General features: G+C 38.1%; 1 protein-coding gene across 1 annotated transcript in view; it reads right to left on the bottom strand.

The window, feature by feature from the left end:
- The window catches only part of DNAH14 (dynein axonemal heavy chain 14), a 400,020-nt gene that overhangs the window by 247,097 nt on the left and 135,154 nt on the right, over positions 1-17,769 (bottom strand). The window contains exons 24-26 of the mRNA XM_037737730.1: positions 6,378-6,482; positions 6,173-6,291; positions 3,845-3,919 (exon numbers count right to left, since the gene is read on the bottom strand). Of these exons, the coding sequence (XP_037593658.1) occupies positions 3,845-3,919; positions 6,173-6,291; positions 6,378-6,482 (299 nt within the window). The remainder of the gene's footprint in view (positions 1-3,844; positions 3,920-6,172; positions 6,292-6,377; positions 6,483-17,769) is intronic.

Raw genomic sequence — 17,769 nt, 5'->3', positions numbered from 1 at the left:
AAAAATCATTTCTACAAAATGGAATACTGGGCTAAAACCACCAGATGAGTTTCAAAAGAAAAGCCTTGTATTTAGCATCTAAAATTAAGCATAACAGACAGACTCGGATTTATAAAAAATATCCAGAGAATTTTAAGACAGATGTTAATATGCATCAATATTATAGGTTTCAATGTTGTTAACGGCATTTTTTTCCATACAGGTCAATGACACATTTTTTTTTTTTTTAAACCATTGATACCAAATTTCTTAGAAATTCTCAACACTAAATTTCATCTATTTTCTTCTAATTTGGCTTTATGTATCACTCTAAAATTCATTTAGAATGTATTTAAACATTTGAAATAAAGTACTGAATCTTTTAATTTTGTTGTGCTTGCAAATGGTATCTATTTTGTTTTCTTATTTATCATTGCTGCTAAGGAGAAATATGTGTATAACAATTTTTATACATTTTAAAGTGGTATCAGTGTTCCCACTGATATCTCTTCCATCAATTACAAATAATTTTTATTTTATTAAATACCTTTGGCATTTAATTTTATTCTCACTTAAAATGTTTGCAGTTTCATCAAAAATCCTTGACTTTTATTCATAACTTTTTTGTCATATTGCTATACATCTCTCAAACAACATAGAGTTATATTTGTCTTTTGACAAAATCTTTCAATGAAGATCTTGCTCCACATTTGCATTGATATACTATAAGTATATGGAATATTTAAAACAGTGCTGAACTAGAGGCACAGTAGAATGTCACAAATAGTTCATGACCTCCAAGAGATATGGGAAGAAAATTCATTCACTAAAAGGCAAGTTACTCACAGACTAGTTCCTTCTGCATGGCCTGCTTGTCAGTTGCAATCACAGCAGGCAGGCTGTTGTAGTTAGAAGCTAGTATTTGCTTTTAGAAGAGGGCCTCACCAGTACAAACATAAAAAGATAACCAAGAATGACCAGATACTTTAAAAAAATTAGCATTATCAAAAAGAACACAAGTCCCTAACCCCAGACAAAACTAAAATAAAGCAATAACAAAGGAGATAAGTAAACTTTAAAATAATTACTTCTTAAATTCTAAGACACAGTTATTTTTCTACATTTTAATCTTTTTGAAATCAGGAAGCTTCTTATAATTAACAGTGGCTGACAATCACTCAGCCTTGTGAGACATATGACTTAGGAGTACAATAATCTTCTACTGATGTTTTCTAGTAAGATAAAGTACTACCAAAGATCTGTTACATCTGATGAATGTACTTGTACATTCTCTATGGAAAAAAAAATTATTTATTTGTTTATTTATTTATTTGAGATGGAGTCTCACTCTGTCACCTAGGCTGGGTGGAGTGCGGTGGCATAATCTCAGCTCACTGCAACCTCCACCTCCCAAGTTCAAGGGATTCTCCTGCCTCAGCCTCCCAAGTAGCTAGGACTACAGGTATGCACCACCATGCCCAGCTAATTTTTGTATTTTTAGTAGAGACTAAATGTTTAGTCTTTACTAAACACCATTTTGGCCAGGCTGGTCTGAAACTCCTGACCTCAGGTGTTCTGCCCGTCTTGGCAACCCAAAAAAAAGGGTAAATTCTATCATTTGTGATAACATGGATAACCCTAGTGGACATTATGTATGCTAAGTGAAATAAGCCAGGCCAAGAAAGACAAATATTGTATGATCTCATTTACATATGGAATCTAAAAAACATTCTCTCTTCACAAAAGTAGAGAGTAGAATAGTGTTAATCAGAGGGTGAAAGTGGGGAGGGATGGGGAAAGGGGAGAAGCTAGTCTAAGGATACAAAGTTTCAGTTACACAGGAGGAATAAGTTTCAGCAATCTACTGCACAGTAGGTCACTATAGTTTATGATAATGTATTGTATGTTTACAATAGCTAAAAGTGTAAATTTGAAATGTTTTCATTACAAAAAATATGTGAGGTGATGAGTATATTAATTAGCTCAAATCAATCATTTTACATTGTATACATGTATCAAAACATCACAGTGTATGCCATAATATATACAATTATTATTTCTCAATTATAAATTAAAAATAAATTAAATCTCTTTAAAACTGCAAACTGAATAGGATGAAATATCTTTAGTTTGAAAAGGTGTATATCCCAGAAACCTATGCATCATGGTCAAACACTAGAAGATTTTCCAATAAAATTAAGAACAAAAAAGGATGCTGTCAGTTGTACTTTTTAATGTTATATAAAATTTGCATTTAAAACAACATGAAAAAGTGGCATTTAAAGAGAATTACAAAGGAAGAGATAGGACTATCATTATTAGCAAATGATATAATTGTCTAACCAGAAAAATTCCAGGACAACAAATGAAAAACTGGTTGTCTTTTTTACTTACATGCCCAGATTCATTTTTTTCAGGGTTTCCTGCCTATAGAAGTCTCTCTCACATATAACATCTGGTCCTTATCATATCACCCCAGGGTAAGATTGAAACTGCACTGGCAAAAATTATAACTTAGGAAATTATGACAGTGACAACTAACTTCATCTTGATTCTTACCTTTTAACTGTCCTTGTTCATTCCTGGGTGTAGGCTGAACTAACCTTGGGAAGGAATTTAGTTTATAGTTTGATTCTGAAACAAAACTATTAATAACCCTTTCCTGAAAAGACCCCTGTCTTGCCTGGGAACCAGTCTGCCTTTGTAGGACTAAAATTCGCTACAATATTAGAAATTATGGTTTAGGGGTCATGTAGCCTCTTGCTGCAAGAGTCTGAACCTCCCAAAATTGTTCCTGGGAATAACATAACTATTGTAAAACTAAGATCAGTGCTTGAGATATTTTGCAGATCCTGTACTTGTTGGATCAGCTTACACCACTCAATTTGGTAATCTGGTTCAACAAGTTCTGGGATCCCAACCAGGAACAGAAGACAGCAAGAAACCTCACTTTGACCCCCCTATGATTCCATCACCAACCTGACCAATTAGCACTCCCCACTTCCCAAGCCCCTACCTGCCAAATTATCCTTAAAACTCTGATCCCCAAATTCTCGGGAGACTGATTTGAGCAATAATAAAACTCTGGTCTTTCACACAGCTGGCTCTGTGTGAATTAGTCTTTCTCCATTCAAATTCCCCCATCTTGATAAATTGCCTCTGTCTAGGCAGCAGGCAAGGTGAACCAACTGGGTGGTTACAAGAATTGAGGACAAGGAGAGCCAGAATGGTTATTTATGTAAGTAAATAATAATCTTCTCTGAGCTAGAAACCTTGTATTGGCCTTCAATAACAATATTAACAACTACAGATATGAAAACCTAAAAGTCAATAGTCTTTCTATAACCAACAATGAATCATTAGAAATATAACATAACACTTCAAGTCAAATTAGTTTTGAAAGTTCACACTCTGAGGTTTTTTCCTTGATTCTAAACAGATGCAATGATAGACTTAAATATGGAAAGGAGAACATTAGAAAGACCCAACCAAATGAACAATCCTAGGAAGTAAAAGTAGAACGAAAATGCAAGGTAGTGAGGTGTGCTAAAACTGGAGCCCTACAGAGCAGAGTTCAGATCCCGACCAGCTTTGTGATACAATACAGTTGAATCTGAACATACACAAAACTATCTGAAGCTTGTCCATGTAAACACTCTCAAACTGACAGTTACACTGTAAAAATGATTATTTTTTATTTGGTCATCATGTGCCATCATGTTCCATCAAAACCCATTTCATAAGAGAGTTGACTCCACATTCTTTTCCGGATATTTCTCACTTAGATGAGTAGGTAAGTTGAGTTTTAAAAAATGTGTCTATACATGTAAAACATGTAATTTTAGGATTTGAAAATTGTACTTACTTTTTTAGCACCTCGAACATGCTTTTTTCTACATTTACCAGCCACTGTTCTACAGCACTTCTTACACGAATTTTCCTAAAAATTGTTTCAAAAATAATATCATGAAGAATTATTTTTAAATTCATATTTCAGTCCTTTGACAAGCCTGTAGACTAAATTTTCTACATACTTTAATAATACTCATGGGCCAAAGGACTACTACTGCCTTTTGGTTTTTCTAGATCTTAATTTGGAAAACTATACAGAAAACATATGAAAGTGCTTTAGGAAATTCTGATATCAAAATAATGAATTTACACAATAAATAAGTTTCATGTAAAATGGTATTTACAACATAAATTGTGTTACTAAACAGTTTCGGAATTCTCATTGGATCTTTTTATTTTTTTAACCTAATAAATGGTAGTTATTATTAATTTATATTCAGTTTAAGCTCATATCACATTCTGTTATGTACCAATTATTAACATTTTAATGTGGTACTTCTAACTAAGATATTTGCATTTTTAAAATTATACTGTCGGTTCTGGGGTACATGTGCAGGTTGTGCAGGTTTGTTACATAGGTATACACATGCCATGGTGGTTTGCTATATCTATCCTCCCGTCACCTATATTAGGTATTTCTCCTAATGTTATCTCTCCCCAATCTTCCCACCCCCTGCTATTCCTCTTCTAGTCCTCCCACCCCCCAGCAGGCCCCAGTGTGTGATGTTCCCCTGCCTGTGTCCATGTGTTCTCACTGTTCAACACCCACTTATGAGTGAGAACATGTGGTATTTGGTTTTCTGTTCTTGTGTCAGGTTGCTGAGAATGATGGTTTCCAGAGTCATCCATGCCTCTGCAAAGGACATAAACTCATCCTTTTTATGACTGCATAGTATTCCATGGTGTCTATGTGCCACATTTTCTTTATCCAGTCTATCTTTGATGGGCATTTGGGTTGGTTCCAAGTCTTTGCTATTGTAAACAGTACTGCAATGAACATATGTGTGCATGTGTCTTTATAATAGGATGATTTATAATCCTTTGGGTATATAGCCAAGTAATAGGATTGCTGGGTCAAATGGTATTTCTATTTCTGGATCCTTGAGGAATCACTACACTGTCTTTTACAATGGTATTTTTTTTTTTTTTTTAAGAGAGACAGTTTCATTCTGTCGCCCAAGCTGGAGTCTGGAGTGCAATGGTGTGACCTTGAGTCACTGTAACCTCTGCATCCTTGGTTCAAGTGATTCTCCTGCCTCTGCCTCCTGAGTAGCTGGAATTACAGGTGCCTGCCACCATACTCAGCTAATTTTTGTATTTTTAGTAGAGACAGCGTTTCACCACGTTAGTCAGGCTGGTCTCAAACTCCTGACCTCAGGTAATTCACCCACCTCAGCCTCTCAAAGTGCTGGGATTACAGGTGTAAGCCACCATGCCTGGCCTTCCTCACTGGGTCTTTTAAACAGAAAGGTTGGATTAGGGATTTTGGTAAATAAGAAGGGTTGGGCACAGCATTTTAAAAAAATCATTTTACGGCTGGGTGCAGTGGCTCACGCCTGTAATCCCAACACTTTGGGAGGCCAAGGCGGGTGGATTACCTGAGGTTAGGAGTTCGAGACCAGCCTGACCAACATGGAGAAACCCCATCTCTACTAAAAATGCAGAATTAGCCGGGTCTGGTGGTGTATGCCTGTAATCCCGGCTACCTGGGAGGCTGAGGCAGAGGAATCACTTTAACCCAGGAGCTGGAGGTTGTGGTAAGATGAGATTGTGCCACTGCACTCCAGCCTGGGCAACAAGAATGAAACTCCGTCTCAAAAAAAAAAAAAATCATTTTACATCAGGACCACTTGCCAAAGGTTAGGGAGCCCTTGCTGGGGCTGGCAAATTGAACCAGTGTAATGGAAGGACCTAGCTTGTCATTATTGCCTAGAAGCAGACCATAATGAAACTAGAGATCAGCGGAAGCAGTAGTGGGAGTAGCATCAACAATTCCTAATAGCAAATTTTCTTAACTACATTCACATAATAAAACCAAAAAGGGAGAAAGCACTAAAAAGAGAGTAGGAAACTTAAGGCAGAGTTTCATGACAAAGCAAAATGTAAGCGCAAATTAGAATGCACCCAGGAGTTTAAAGATTACTTTCTCAACTTTTAAAAGCAAAGTTGAGATTATGTATTGTAGGAAATATGGAAAGGCAAAAGTGTATTTGCATAAGGATATAATCTTTGAAGAAACAGTTTGCTTAGAAAACTTTTATGATATACCAAAAATTTCAAAGCAGAGATTTTAAATAATGAGATTGTATGGAATCTAAACAGTTTATAACATTTATCATACTTTGGCAGCATGAGACCTTCCCCTTCAGCAGATATTAGCATTTTTACAGCAGGAGGGCCAATGTCTTCTTTCCATATCAATAATTGTTTTATATTTTCAAAACATTTTACAAGATGAGGCTGTGAACCAGAAACGAATGTCAGTAACGGTATTGAGCTGTGATCTGAAGATTGCTAAGACAATATTGCTGAGCAGAGAATGTTACCTGCACAGACTCGGGATTGCTGCTGTCAGCTAGAATATCAAGAAGTTCAGCATTGCTGAGAAAGTAAAATCTTGGGAAAATTAATCTTTTAACTTCAAGGTAATCCTGTCCAGAACCAAAAGAAATACAATTCAGAATATATATTTAATCATGATATGAATTACATCCTCATTTTGACCTATACTTACAAACAAAAGCCACAATATTAGTTATACTATTTATAGTAGTATCAGTCAAAATAACATTCCATGCTTAATGAAAGCGACAAATTGCTAAAAAAAAAAAGTTTAATAAACTAAACTAAAACAAATGAAACCCAAACCAAAATAAACAAGAAAACCCCACCCTTAAACACACATATATGACTTTATTCCTGATCAATAATAAAGTACTGTATTTTGGTATGCTCAACATTGCTTTCCCATACTTCTGATTTTCTGCTCTTATTTCCCTGTAGGTAGAGTTATATACTTTAAGTGACCATATCACAGATATGTTCTTTGGTATTCTCAACATTGCTTTCCCATACTTCTGATTTTCTGCTCTTATTTCCCTATAGGTAGAGTTATATACTAAGTGACCATATCACAGATACGGTCTTTACATTCTACTGTACAGAGAATTTCTACATTTCTCACACCTTTCTACAACTTAGAGGAATTAACACCAGTCTCAATCCTTTCCTTCTTTTAAGAGGAAGAGATACCCATTAACTTATACCAGACTAAGATAATCTTAATTTATTTCTCTCTTGTAAGTTCAATCTCTCCCTTGCAATAGACCGCCCCCTAAATTTCTCTTATTATAACAATATATGGAACCCTCCATTTCCCTTTGTTCTCCTTCAGCTGCTGTCTACTTGCCTGTCTTTTCTCCACAAAACCCTTGAAAAGAACTTGTGAAGTCAGATTCTTTATATCTGACTTCTTGTGTTCTGCCACCTGGCCCTGACTATTAACAAATTTACTGGGAGATTTTCAGTCTTCATGTTACATGACATTTTTATAGCATTTTATTCTGTTAACTCTGCCCTTTATTTTGACTTCTGAAATTTCACTCTCTTCCATCCTTCAGCTACATCTTATTATTTTCCATGAAGAGTCTCTCTTTGACCCATACATCTTAATGCTGACATCTGTTGAGTTCCATCCTCATCACTTGTCTTGCTCATTATGCTCTTCTTGAGCTATTTGATACAGACATACTTGCTCTTCAGCTCAGATCACTTCTCTCTGACCCAGATCTACATACCCAATTGCTAACTGAAGATATTTACTTGAATGTTCTGTATTAGATTTTCAATATGAACCAAACATATCTAGGCATAATCCGGACCTCTTCCTTTTATTCTCTATTTCCTATCTGATGCTCCAAGCTCTACCTTCTTTCATCTTTACCATGGCCTTACTTTAGCCCCTAATATTTCTAATCTTTTAACTGATTTTTAAAAATTTATTCTCATTGCCCCCAATCCACTCTATGCTGCTTTCTAGAGAGATATTTCCGATTTAATTATTTCACTTTCCTATTTAAAATCCTTCAGTGGCTACTCATGAAAGTGATAATCAAGGCCCTTCACCCTCTGTTCTCTGTCTGACTGGAGAATGTCGTCTCTCACCACTTCCACATTTGCAGCCTGTTTCATCTGTACCATCTTGCTTACAAATCCAGGATGCACCATACTTGCTCATGGCTGCATGTTTTTGTACTTTTTACCTTTGCCTAAAATACTCTTCCCACCTACCCATCCTCCTCTAATCTAACTCTTCTACCTAACACCTATATTTCTTTTAAGACACAGGCCAGTTATCATTGCCCTAGGCTGGGTTAATTGCTCCTCTTTGATATGGTCATACCATTCAACCTGTCATAGCATACATTGCACTGTAATATCTCTTTCCTTTTTTGTTTCCTAAAATAGATTTTGAGTTCTGTAATAGAAGGGAATACGTCTTTTATCTTTGTAGTAACAGCACATAGCAGCAGTGCCTGATACAAAATAGGTGCTCAATACATGAATAAATGGAAAACTATTGGTTTGTAATGATCCCAAGTAATAGTCTAAAGATGTGCTGGAAATATTTGGAAGGCTTATCTCAAAGATGACTTGGTAAACTGGTCATTATTAACCAGAATCAATCTGGTTGCAGCCCCTTATGCTAGCTCCAGAGTGCAGATTTCAATAGAAGAGGGCCTATATGGGCAGATAATTTTGCACAGGCCTATAATTGCCTATTGCTATTTTGGAAACCTCATCACAACCACTGTTACTTGTGTTCAGCAAGGACAAGCAATTTAATGCCTGAATAAAAATCTTGGTTCATGAAGTCAATAGGTATACCACAAATCTCAAATACTAAAATGCAGTATTTTAGGATACATTTGTAGCTGATACTTTAATGTTCTGACAATGTGTAAATATATGGAATCAGTAATTTATGAACTCATAAAAATATTCAATTTCAACTTTTGTAGAATTTATTGACTTAACAGTGCTAATAAAAATAAGCTGCACAAGACTCAGTGCTGTGCTGGTCAGACTCAGGCCTGACCCACCACAGCTCCAGTGATGATGGCCACAGAGGTACTTGGGTCACCCCTCCACCAGCTGTAGGCAGCTTAGCACACAGAGAGAGACTCCATTGTTTGGGGGAAAAGCAATTATTTCTGCCAGCACTTGTGCTTTAAATGCATCATCTCAGTGAGCACAAAACCCCTCAAAGTAACACTATCATTGTTCTCAGCTTAAAGATAAGAAAGACAAGATGGTTGAATAGGCTCCTCCACTGATGGTGCCCCCACAGATACACCAAATTTAACAACTATCTCTATGAAAAAAGCATCTTCATAAAAAGGTGAGCATTCAGAGTACCTGGTTTTGAATTTATATTGCTGAAAGAGTCACTTAAGAGAGTAGAAAAAACAGTCTTGAATTGCTGAAGCCATGCCTCCTTCACCCCTGTGGTGGACATGTAGTACAGAGGTAGAATGTGTATGCTTGGGGGAGAGAGAACACAGTGACTGGGATTTTGCATTGAAACTCAGTGCTGCCAATACTGGACATAACTCAGCTGATGCCCATAGAGGGAACATTTAGACCAGCCCTAGCCAGAGGGTAATCACCCATCTCAGCAGTCAGAACTTGAGTTTTGGTAAGCCTTGCCTCTGTGGGTTAAAATGTTCTGAGGCTCTAAACAAACTTGAAAGGCAGTGTAGGCCATAAAGACTGCAAGTCCTAGACAAGTCCCAGTGCCATGCTGTGCTCAGAGTCAGTGGACTGGGGGACACATGATCTGTTGAGACACCAGCCGAAGCAGCTAAGGGAGAGCTTGCATCATTTCTCCCCCAACCCCAGGCAGCACAGCTTCGAGCTCCAAAAGAGACTCCTTACTTCCACTTTAGGACAAGAGAAGGAAGACTAAAGAGGGTTTTGTCTTGCAACTTGGATACTGGCTCACCCACAGTAGGACAGGGCACCTGGCAGAGTCATGAGGCCCCCATTCTAGGCCCTAGATCTTGGATGACATTTCTAGACACACTTTGGGTCAGAAGGGAATCTCCTGCCTTGAACAGAAGGATCCAGTCCTGACAGGTTTAATCACCTGCTAACTAAACAGCCCTTGGGCCCCGAATAATCAGCAACAGTAGCCAGGTAGTACATGCCATGGGTCTTGGGTGAAACTCTAAGATATTCTGGCTTCACATGTGACCTAACATGTTCCAGCTGTTTTGGCCACGAGGGAAGACTTCTTCTGCTTAAGGAAAACACAGGAAAGAGTATTGGGGACTTTGTCTTTGTCTTACAGCTTAGGTACCAGCTCAGCTACAAAGGGGTAGAGCACCCAGCAGGCACTTTGGGGTTCCTGATTTTAGGCCTTGGCATTTGGATGGCATTTATGGACCTGCCTTGGGCTAGAATGGAGTTCACTACCCTGTAGGGTGAGTCCAAAGCCTGGCAGGATTTACTACAAGCTGACTAAAGAGCCCTTGGGCTTAAGTGAACATCAGCTGTACCCTGGCAGTACTCCCTATGGACCTGTGGTGGTGAGGCCCATGGAGAAAGACTCCTCTGCCTGTGGAAAGGGAAGGGAAGAGTGGGAAGGACTGTGTCTTGTGGTTTAAGTGCCAGCTCAGGTGTAGTAGAATAGAGAAACAAGTATATTTCTAAGGTTTCTGACTACAGGTACTGGTTCCCAGTTGGCATCTCTGGAACCACCCAGGGCCCAGGGGGAACTCATTACTCTTAAAGGAACAACACAAGCCTGGCTGGCTTTATCACCTGCTTATTGCAGAGCCCTAGGGCCTTAAGCAAACATAGGTAGAAGCCAAGTAGTAATTAAAGTGGGCCTTGCATAAGACTCAGTGCAGTGCTGGCTTCAGGTCTGACCCACCACAGCTCCGGTTATGGTGGCCATATGCATGCTTGAGTTACCCCTCCACCAGCTACAGGCAGCTCAGCACATAGAGAGAGACTCCACTGTTTGGCGGAAAAAAAAGGGGAGGCAAACAAGAATCTCTGCTTGGTAATCTGGAGAATTCTTCTGAATTTTATCCGAGACCACCAAGGTGGTACCTCTTTATGTCTGCAAGAACCACAGCATTGCTGAGCTTGGGTAATTATTTAGTTTCATTAATAATTCAATTGGTTTTCATTAAATTCAATGAAAATATGGCTGCAGTGAGCAATAACATAGATAGCAACAGCCAAGTTCCTTAAAATACCTGGAAAGCCTGCCCAAGAACCATAAGTTCAAACAAGCCCGGACTGCAAAACTATAATAAATACATAATTCTTCAATGCCAACACCAACAAAGCCTCAAGACTATCCAGGAAAACATGACCTTACCAAATAAACTAAATAAGGCTTCAGGGACCAATGCCAAAGTGACAGAGATATGTGACTTTTCAGATGGAGAATTCAAAATAGCTATGTTGAAGAAATTCAAAGAAATTCAGGATAACACAAGAAAGGAACTCAGAATCCTTTCAGACAAATTTAACAAAGAAATTGATATAACTGAAAAGAATCAAACAGAAATTCTTGAGTTGAAAAATGCAATTGACATACTGAAGCCTGCATCAGAGTCTATTAATAGCAGAATTGATCAAGCAAAGGAAAGCATTAGTGAGCTTGAAGACAGGCTATTTGAAAATACAGAGGAGGCATCATAAAAAAAGAATAAAAAATAAAGCATGCCTACAAGATCTAGAAAATAGTGTCTAGAAAAAGAAAATATAGCCTAAAAATAGGAAAGCTAGGAGTTAATGCCTTTAAAGAGAAGGTAGAGACCAAGATAGGGGTAGAAAGGGATAATAACAGGAAACTTCCCAAACCTAGAGAAAGATATCAATATTGAAGTACAAGAAATTTACAGAATGCTGAACAGATTTAACCCAAATAAGACTACCTCAAGGCATTTAATATTCAAACTTCCAAAATTCAAAAATAAAGAAAGGATCCTAAAAGTAGCAAGAAAGAAAAGAAACAAATAACACAAAATAGAGCTCCAAGATATCTGGCAATAGACTTTTCAGTGGAAACCTTATAGGCCAAGAGAGAGTGACATGACATATTTGAAGTGCAGAAGAAAAAAAAACTTTTACCCTAGTATAGTATATCTGTCTAAAAAATCCTTCAAACAGAATGGGGAAATAAAGACTTTCAAAACAAACAGAAGCTGAGGCATTTCACCAAGATGACACCTGTTACACAAGAAATGTTGAAGAGAGTCCATCAATCAGAAAAACCCAAAATATTATAATGCTGTAATTGTAGTGTGTAAATAACTCATATCTCAAGTAGAAAGACTAAAAGATGAAGTAATAAAAAATAACTAGAACAACTTTTCAAGAAATAGATCATACATTATGGTATAAATAGAAAAAAATAAAAAGTTAAAAAGGGGGAAAAAGTTAAAGTGTAGAGTTTTTATTAGCTTTGTTTTTGCTCATTTGTTTATGCAATCAGTGTTGTCACCAGTTAAAAATAATAGTTATATGATATTATTTGCAAGCCTCATCATATCCATAAATCCAAAAAGATAAAATGGGTACATAAAAAATAAAAAGCATAGAGGTGTTCCAAGATGGCTGAATAGAAACAGTTCCAGAATGCAGTTCTCAGCAAGAGAGATGCAGAAGCTGAGTGATCTCCATATTTCCAAATGAGGTACCAGGTACATTTTAATGGGTCTGGTTGGACAGTGGGTATAACCCAAAGAGGGCAAACTCAGGTAGGGAGGGGTGCTGCCCTACCCAGGAAGTGCAATTGACTGGAGGATAGGGAGCTCTCCCTCTCCAGTATTCCGGTTCAGATACTGTGCTTCATCCAAACCCTCTACAACCCACAGAACAGATCTTTGCCAGGCTGAAAAGCATCTGTGAGTTACCTGAACAGAGCAGAGCAGCAACTCTGGCCAGAGCCATAGGTTGTCAGCACAGATCTAAGTAGAAGTATTGGCTAATGATGAGAAAGCCTATGGGACAAAGCTACCCGCTCCCCAAAAAGAAGGGGAACTGAAAGCAGGGTTATCAGGTTACATGGCTAGGCGGGTACCTTCCCCACAAACCCCAGCAAACTGAAGCCCTCTTTCTTGAGAGTTTTGCAGCCAGCACATCAGTTCAAGTCTGACCCTGAACGATACAGCTCAGTGTGGGGCAGGGGGAGGGGGAAGGACAGCCACCATTGCAGAGGCAAGCCTAATCTTCCTGAGTAAATAAAAGATGCAGGAGATACACACAGCAGCTCCACTGAATCCAGGGCAGCCCAGCAGCACCTATGCAAGCAGATAAAGGAAAGGCAGCCTCTGCAAGCAGCCCCCTGATACCAAAGCTAGACAAATCCAAGAAGATTGGAAAAACCAGTGCAAAAAGGATGAAACCATCAAAGACCATAATGCCTCTACTTCTCCAAGGGATCACAACTCTACATCAACAAGGGAACAAAACAAAATGGAGAATAAGTTTGACGAATTGACAGAAGCAGGCTTCAGAAGATGGGTAATAACAAACTTCTTTGAGCTAAAGGAACATGTTCTAACCCAATGAAAAGAAACTAAAAATCTTGAAAAATGTTAAATGAAATGCTAACTAGAATAACAAGCTTATAGAAGAACATAAATGACTTGATGGAACTGAAAAACACAGCATGAGAACTTTGTGAAGCATATACAAGTTTCTATAGCCAAACTGATCAAGGAGAAGAAAGGATATCAGAGATTAAAGATCAATTCAATGAAATAAAACTAGAAGGCAAGAAAAGATAAAAAAAAGAGTGAAAAGAAATGAACAAAGCCTCCAGAAATATGGGATTATGTGAAAGGACCTAATCTATGCTTGATTGATGTACCTGAAGGTGACAGGGAGAATGAATCCAAGCTGGAAAACACTCTTCAGGACATTATCCAGGAGAACTTCCCCAACCTAGCAAGGCAGGCCAACATTCAAGTCCAGGAAATACAGGGAACACCACAAAGATACTCCTTAAGAAGAGCAACCCCAAGGCACACAATTGTCAGATTCACCAGGATTGAAACAAAGTAAAAAATGTTAAGGGCAGCCAGAAAGAAAGGTTGGGCTACCCACAAAGAGAAGCCCATCTGACTCACAGTGGATCTCTCAGCAGAAACCCTACAAACAACAAGAGTGGGGGCCAATATTCAACATCATTAAAGAAAATAACTTTCAATCCAGAATTTCATATCCAGCCAAACTACGCTTCATAAGTGAAGGAGAAATTAAATCCTTTATGAATAAGCAATTGCTGAGAGATTTCATAGCCACCAGACCTCCCTTAAAAAAGCTTCTGAAGAAAGCACTAAACACAGAAAGGAATAACCAGTACCAGCCACGGCAAAAAAGAACCAAATGGTAGTGATGCAATGCAGAAACTGTGACAACCAATGGGCAAAACAGCCAACCAGTAACAAAATGGCAGGATCAAATTAACACATGACAATATTAACATTAAATGTAAATGGACTAAATGCCCCAATCAAAAGACACAGACTGGCAAACTGGATAAAAAGTCAAGATTCATCTGTGTGCTTTATTCAGAAGACCCATCTCACATGCAAAGACACACATAGACTCAAAATAAAGGGATGGAAGAAAAAAAAAAAAGCAGGAGTTGCATAATGAGTCTCTGATATGACAAATTTTAAACCAACAAAGATCAAAAGAGACAAAGAAGGGTATTACATAATGGTAAAAGGATCAATAAAACAAGAGCTAACAATCCTAAATATATATGCACCTAATACAGGAGGACCTAGATACATAAAGCAAGTTCTTAACAACCTACAGAGAGACTTAGACTCCCACACAACAATAGTGGGAGGCTTTATCACTTCACTGTCAATATTAGACAGATCAACAAGACAGAAAATCAACAAGGATATCCAGGACTTGAATGCAGATCTGGACCAAGCAAACCTAATAGACATGTACAGAACTCTCCACCTCAAATCCACAGAATATACATTCTTCTCAACACCACATTGCACTTTAAAATTGACCACATAATTGGAAGTAAATCACTCCTCAGCAAATGCAAAATAACAGAAATCAAAACAAACAGTCTCTCAGATCACAAAGTAAACAAATTAGAACTCAGGATTAATAAACTAACTGAAAGCTGCACAGCTTCATGGAAACTGAACAACTGGCTCCTGAATGTTGACTGGATAAACAATGAAATGAAGGCAGAAATAAAGATGTCCTTTGAAACCAATGATAATGAAGACACAACATGCCAGAATCTCTGGGACACATTTAAAGCAGTGTCTAAAGGGAAATTTATAGCAATTAATGCCCACATGAAAAAGTGAGAAAAGATCTAAAATTGATACCATATCATCAAAATTGAAAGAGCTATTGGAGGCAAGATCAAGAAAACTCAAAAGCTATCAGAAGACAAGAAATAACTAAGATCAGAGCAGAACTGAAGTAGATAGAGACATTAAAAAAAACCTTCAAAAAATCAATATATCCAGGAACTGGTTTTTTGAAAAGATCAACAAAATAGACCACTAGCCAGACTAATAAAAAAGAAGAGAGAGAATTGAATAGATGGCAATAAAAAATGATAAAGGGATATCACCACTGATCCGACAGAAATACAAACTACCATCAGAGATTACTACAAACAACTCTATGAACACAAACCAGTATATCTGGAAGAAATGGGTAAATTCCTGGACACTTACACCCTCCCAAGGCTAAACCAGGAAGAAGCTGAAACCCTGAATAGACCAATAACAAGGGCTGCAGTCAAGCCAGCAATTAACAGCCTACCAACCAAAAAAAGTCCAGGACCAGACGAGTTCACAGCCGAACTACCAGACGTACAAAGAGGAGCTGGTACCATTCCTTCTGAAACTATTTCAAACAACACAAAAAGAGGGAATCCTCCCTAACTCATTCTAACAGATCAACATAATCCTGATTTGAAAAGCACAGTGTCTGAGCTCCCTGATCCCTGTGTATTCTGACTGGGAGACACCTCCCAGCAAGGGCCAACAGACATCTCATACAGGAGAGCTCTGCCTGGCATCTGGCAGATACCCTTCTGGGAGAAGCTACCAGAGAAAGAAACAGGCAGCAATGTTTGCTGTTCTGCACCCCCTGCTGGTGATTCCCAGGCAAGCAGGGTCTGGAGTGGACCTCCAGAAAACCAGCAGATGTGCAGCAGAGGGGCCTGTCAGAAGGAAAACTAACAAACAAAGAAATAGTTTTAACATCAACAGAAATGACATTCACTCAGAGACCCCATCCAAAGGTCACCAACTTCAAAGACCAAAGGTAGATAAATTCATGAAGATGGGAAGAAGCCAGCACAAAAAGGATAAAAATTCCAAAAACCAGAATGCCTCTTCTCCTCTAAAGGATCACAACTCTTCAGCAGCAAGGGAACAAAACTGGAAGGAAATGAGTTTGACGAATTGACAGAAGCGGGCTTCATACGGTGGGTAATAACAAACTTCTCTGAGCTAAAGGAGCATGTTCTGACCCAATGCCAGGAAGCTAAAAATTATGAAAAGAGGTTAGACAAAATGCTAACTAGAATAACCAGTATAGAGAAGAACCGAAATGACCTGATGGAGCTGAAAAATACAGCACAAGAACTTCATGAAGCATATACAAGTTTCAATAGCGGAATAGATTAAGCAGAAGAAAGGATATCAGAGATTGAAAATCAATTCAATGAAATAAAGCAAGAAGACAACATTAGAGAAGAAAGAATGAAAAAAAATGAACAAAGCCTCCAAGAAATATGGGACTATGTGAAAAGATCAAATCTATGTTTGATCAGTGTGCCTGACAGTGACAGTGAGAATGAAACCAAGTTGGAAAACACTCTTCAGGACATTATCCAGGAAAACTTCTCCAACCTAGCAAGGCAGGCCAACATTCAAATCCAGTAAATACAGAGAACACCACAAACATACTTCTCAAGAACAGCAACTCCAAGACACATAATTGTCAGATTCACCAGGGTTGAAATGAAAGAAAAAATCCTAAGAGCAGCCAGAGAGAAAGGTCAGGTTACCCAAAAATGGAAGCCCATCAGACTCACAGCAGATCTCTTGGCAGAAACCCTACAAGCCAGAAAAGAGTGGGGGCCAATATTCAATATCCTTAAAGAAAAGAGTTTTCAACCCAGAATTTCATATCCAGCAAACTAAACTTCATAAGTGAAAGAGAAATTAAATCCTTTATGGACAAGCAACTGCTGAGAGATTTTGTCACCACCAGGCCTGCCTTAGAAGAGCTTCTGAAGGAAGCATTAAACATGGAAAAGAACAAGCAGTACAGCCACTGCAAAAACATAACAAGTTGTAAAGACCATCGACACCATGAAGGAACTGCATCAACTACCAAGCAAAACAACCAGCTAACATCATAATGGCAGGATCAAATTAACTCATAACAATATTAACCTTAAATGTAAACAGACTAAATGCCACAATTAAAAGACACAGGCAAAGGATAAAGGGTCAAGACCCATCAGTGTGCTGTATTCAGGAGACCCATCTCCCATGCAAAGACACACAGAGGCTCAAAATAAAAGGGCGGAGGAAGATTTACCAAGCAAACAGAAAGTAAAAAACAAAAACAAAACAACAACAAAAAAAACAGGGGTTGCAATACTAGTCTCTGATAAAACAGACTTTAAATTAACAAAGATCAAAAGAGATAAAGAAGGGCATTACATAATGGTAAAGGGATCAATGCAACAAGAAGAGCTAACTATCCTAAATATATATGCACACAATACAGGAGGACCCAGATACATAAAGCAAGTTTGTAAAGACCTGCTAAGAGATAGACTCCCACACAGTAATAGCAGAAGAATTTAACGCCCCACTGTCAATATTAGACAGACCAATG

The sequence above is a fragment of the Cebus imitator genome, unplaced genomic scaffold (assembly GCF_001604975.1).
Source record: "Cebus imitator isolate Cc_AM_T3 unplaced genomic scaffold, Cebus_imitator-1.0 Scaffold42, whole genome shotgun sequence".
Classification (NCBI taxonomy): Eukaryota; Metazoa; Chordata; class Mammalia; order Primates; family Cebidae; genus Cebus; species Cebus imitator.
The sequence above is the reverse complement of the archived record's forward strand: the minus strand, read 5'-3'. Positions and strand labels throughout refer to the sequence as shown.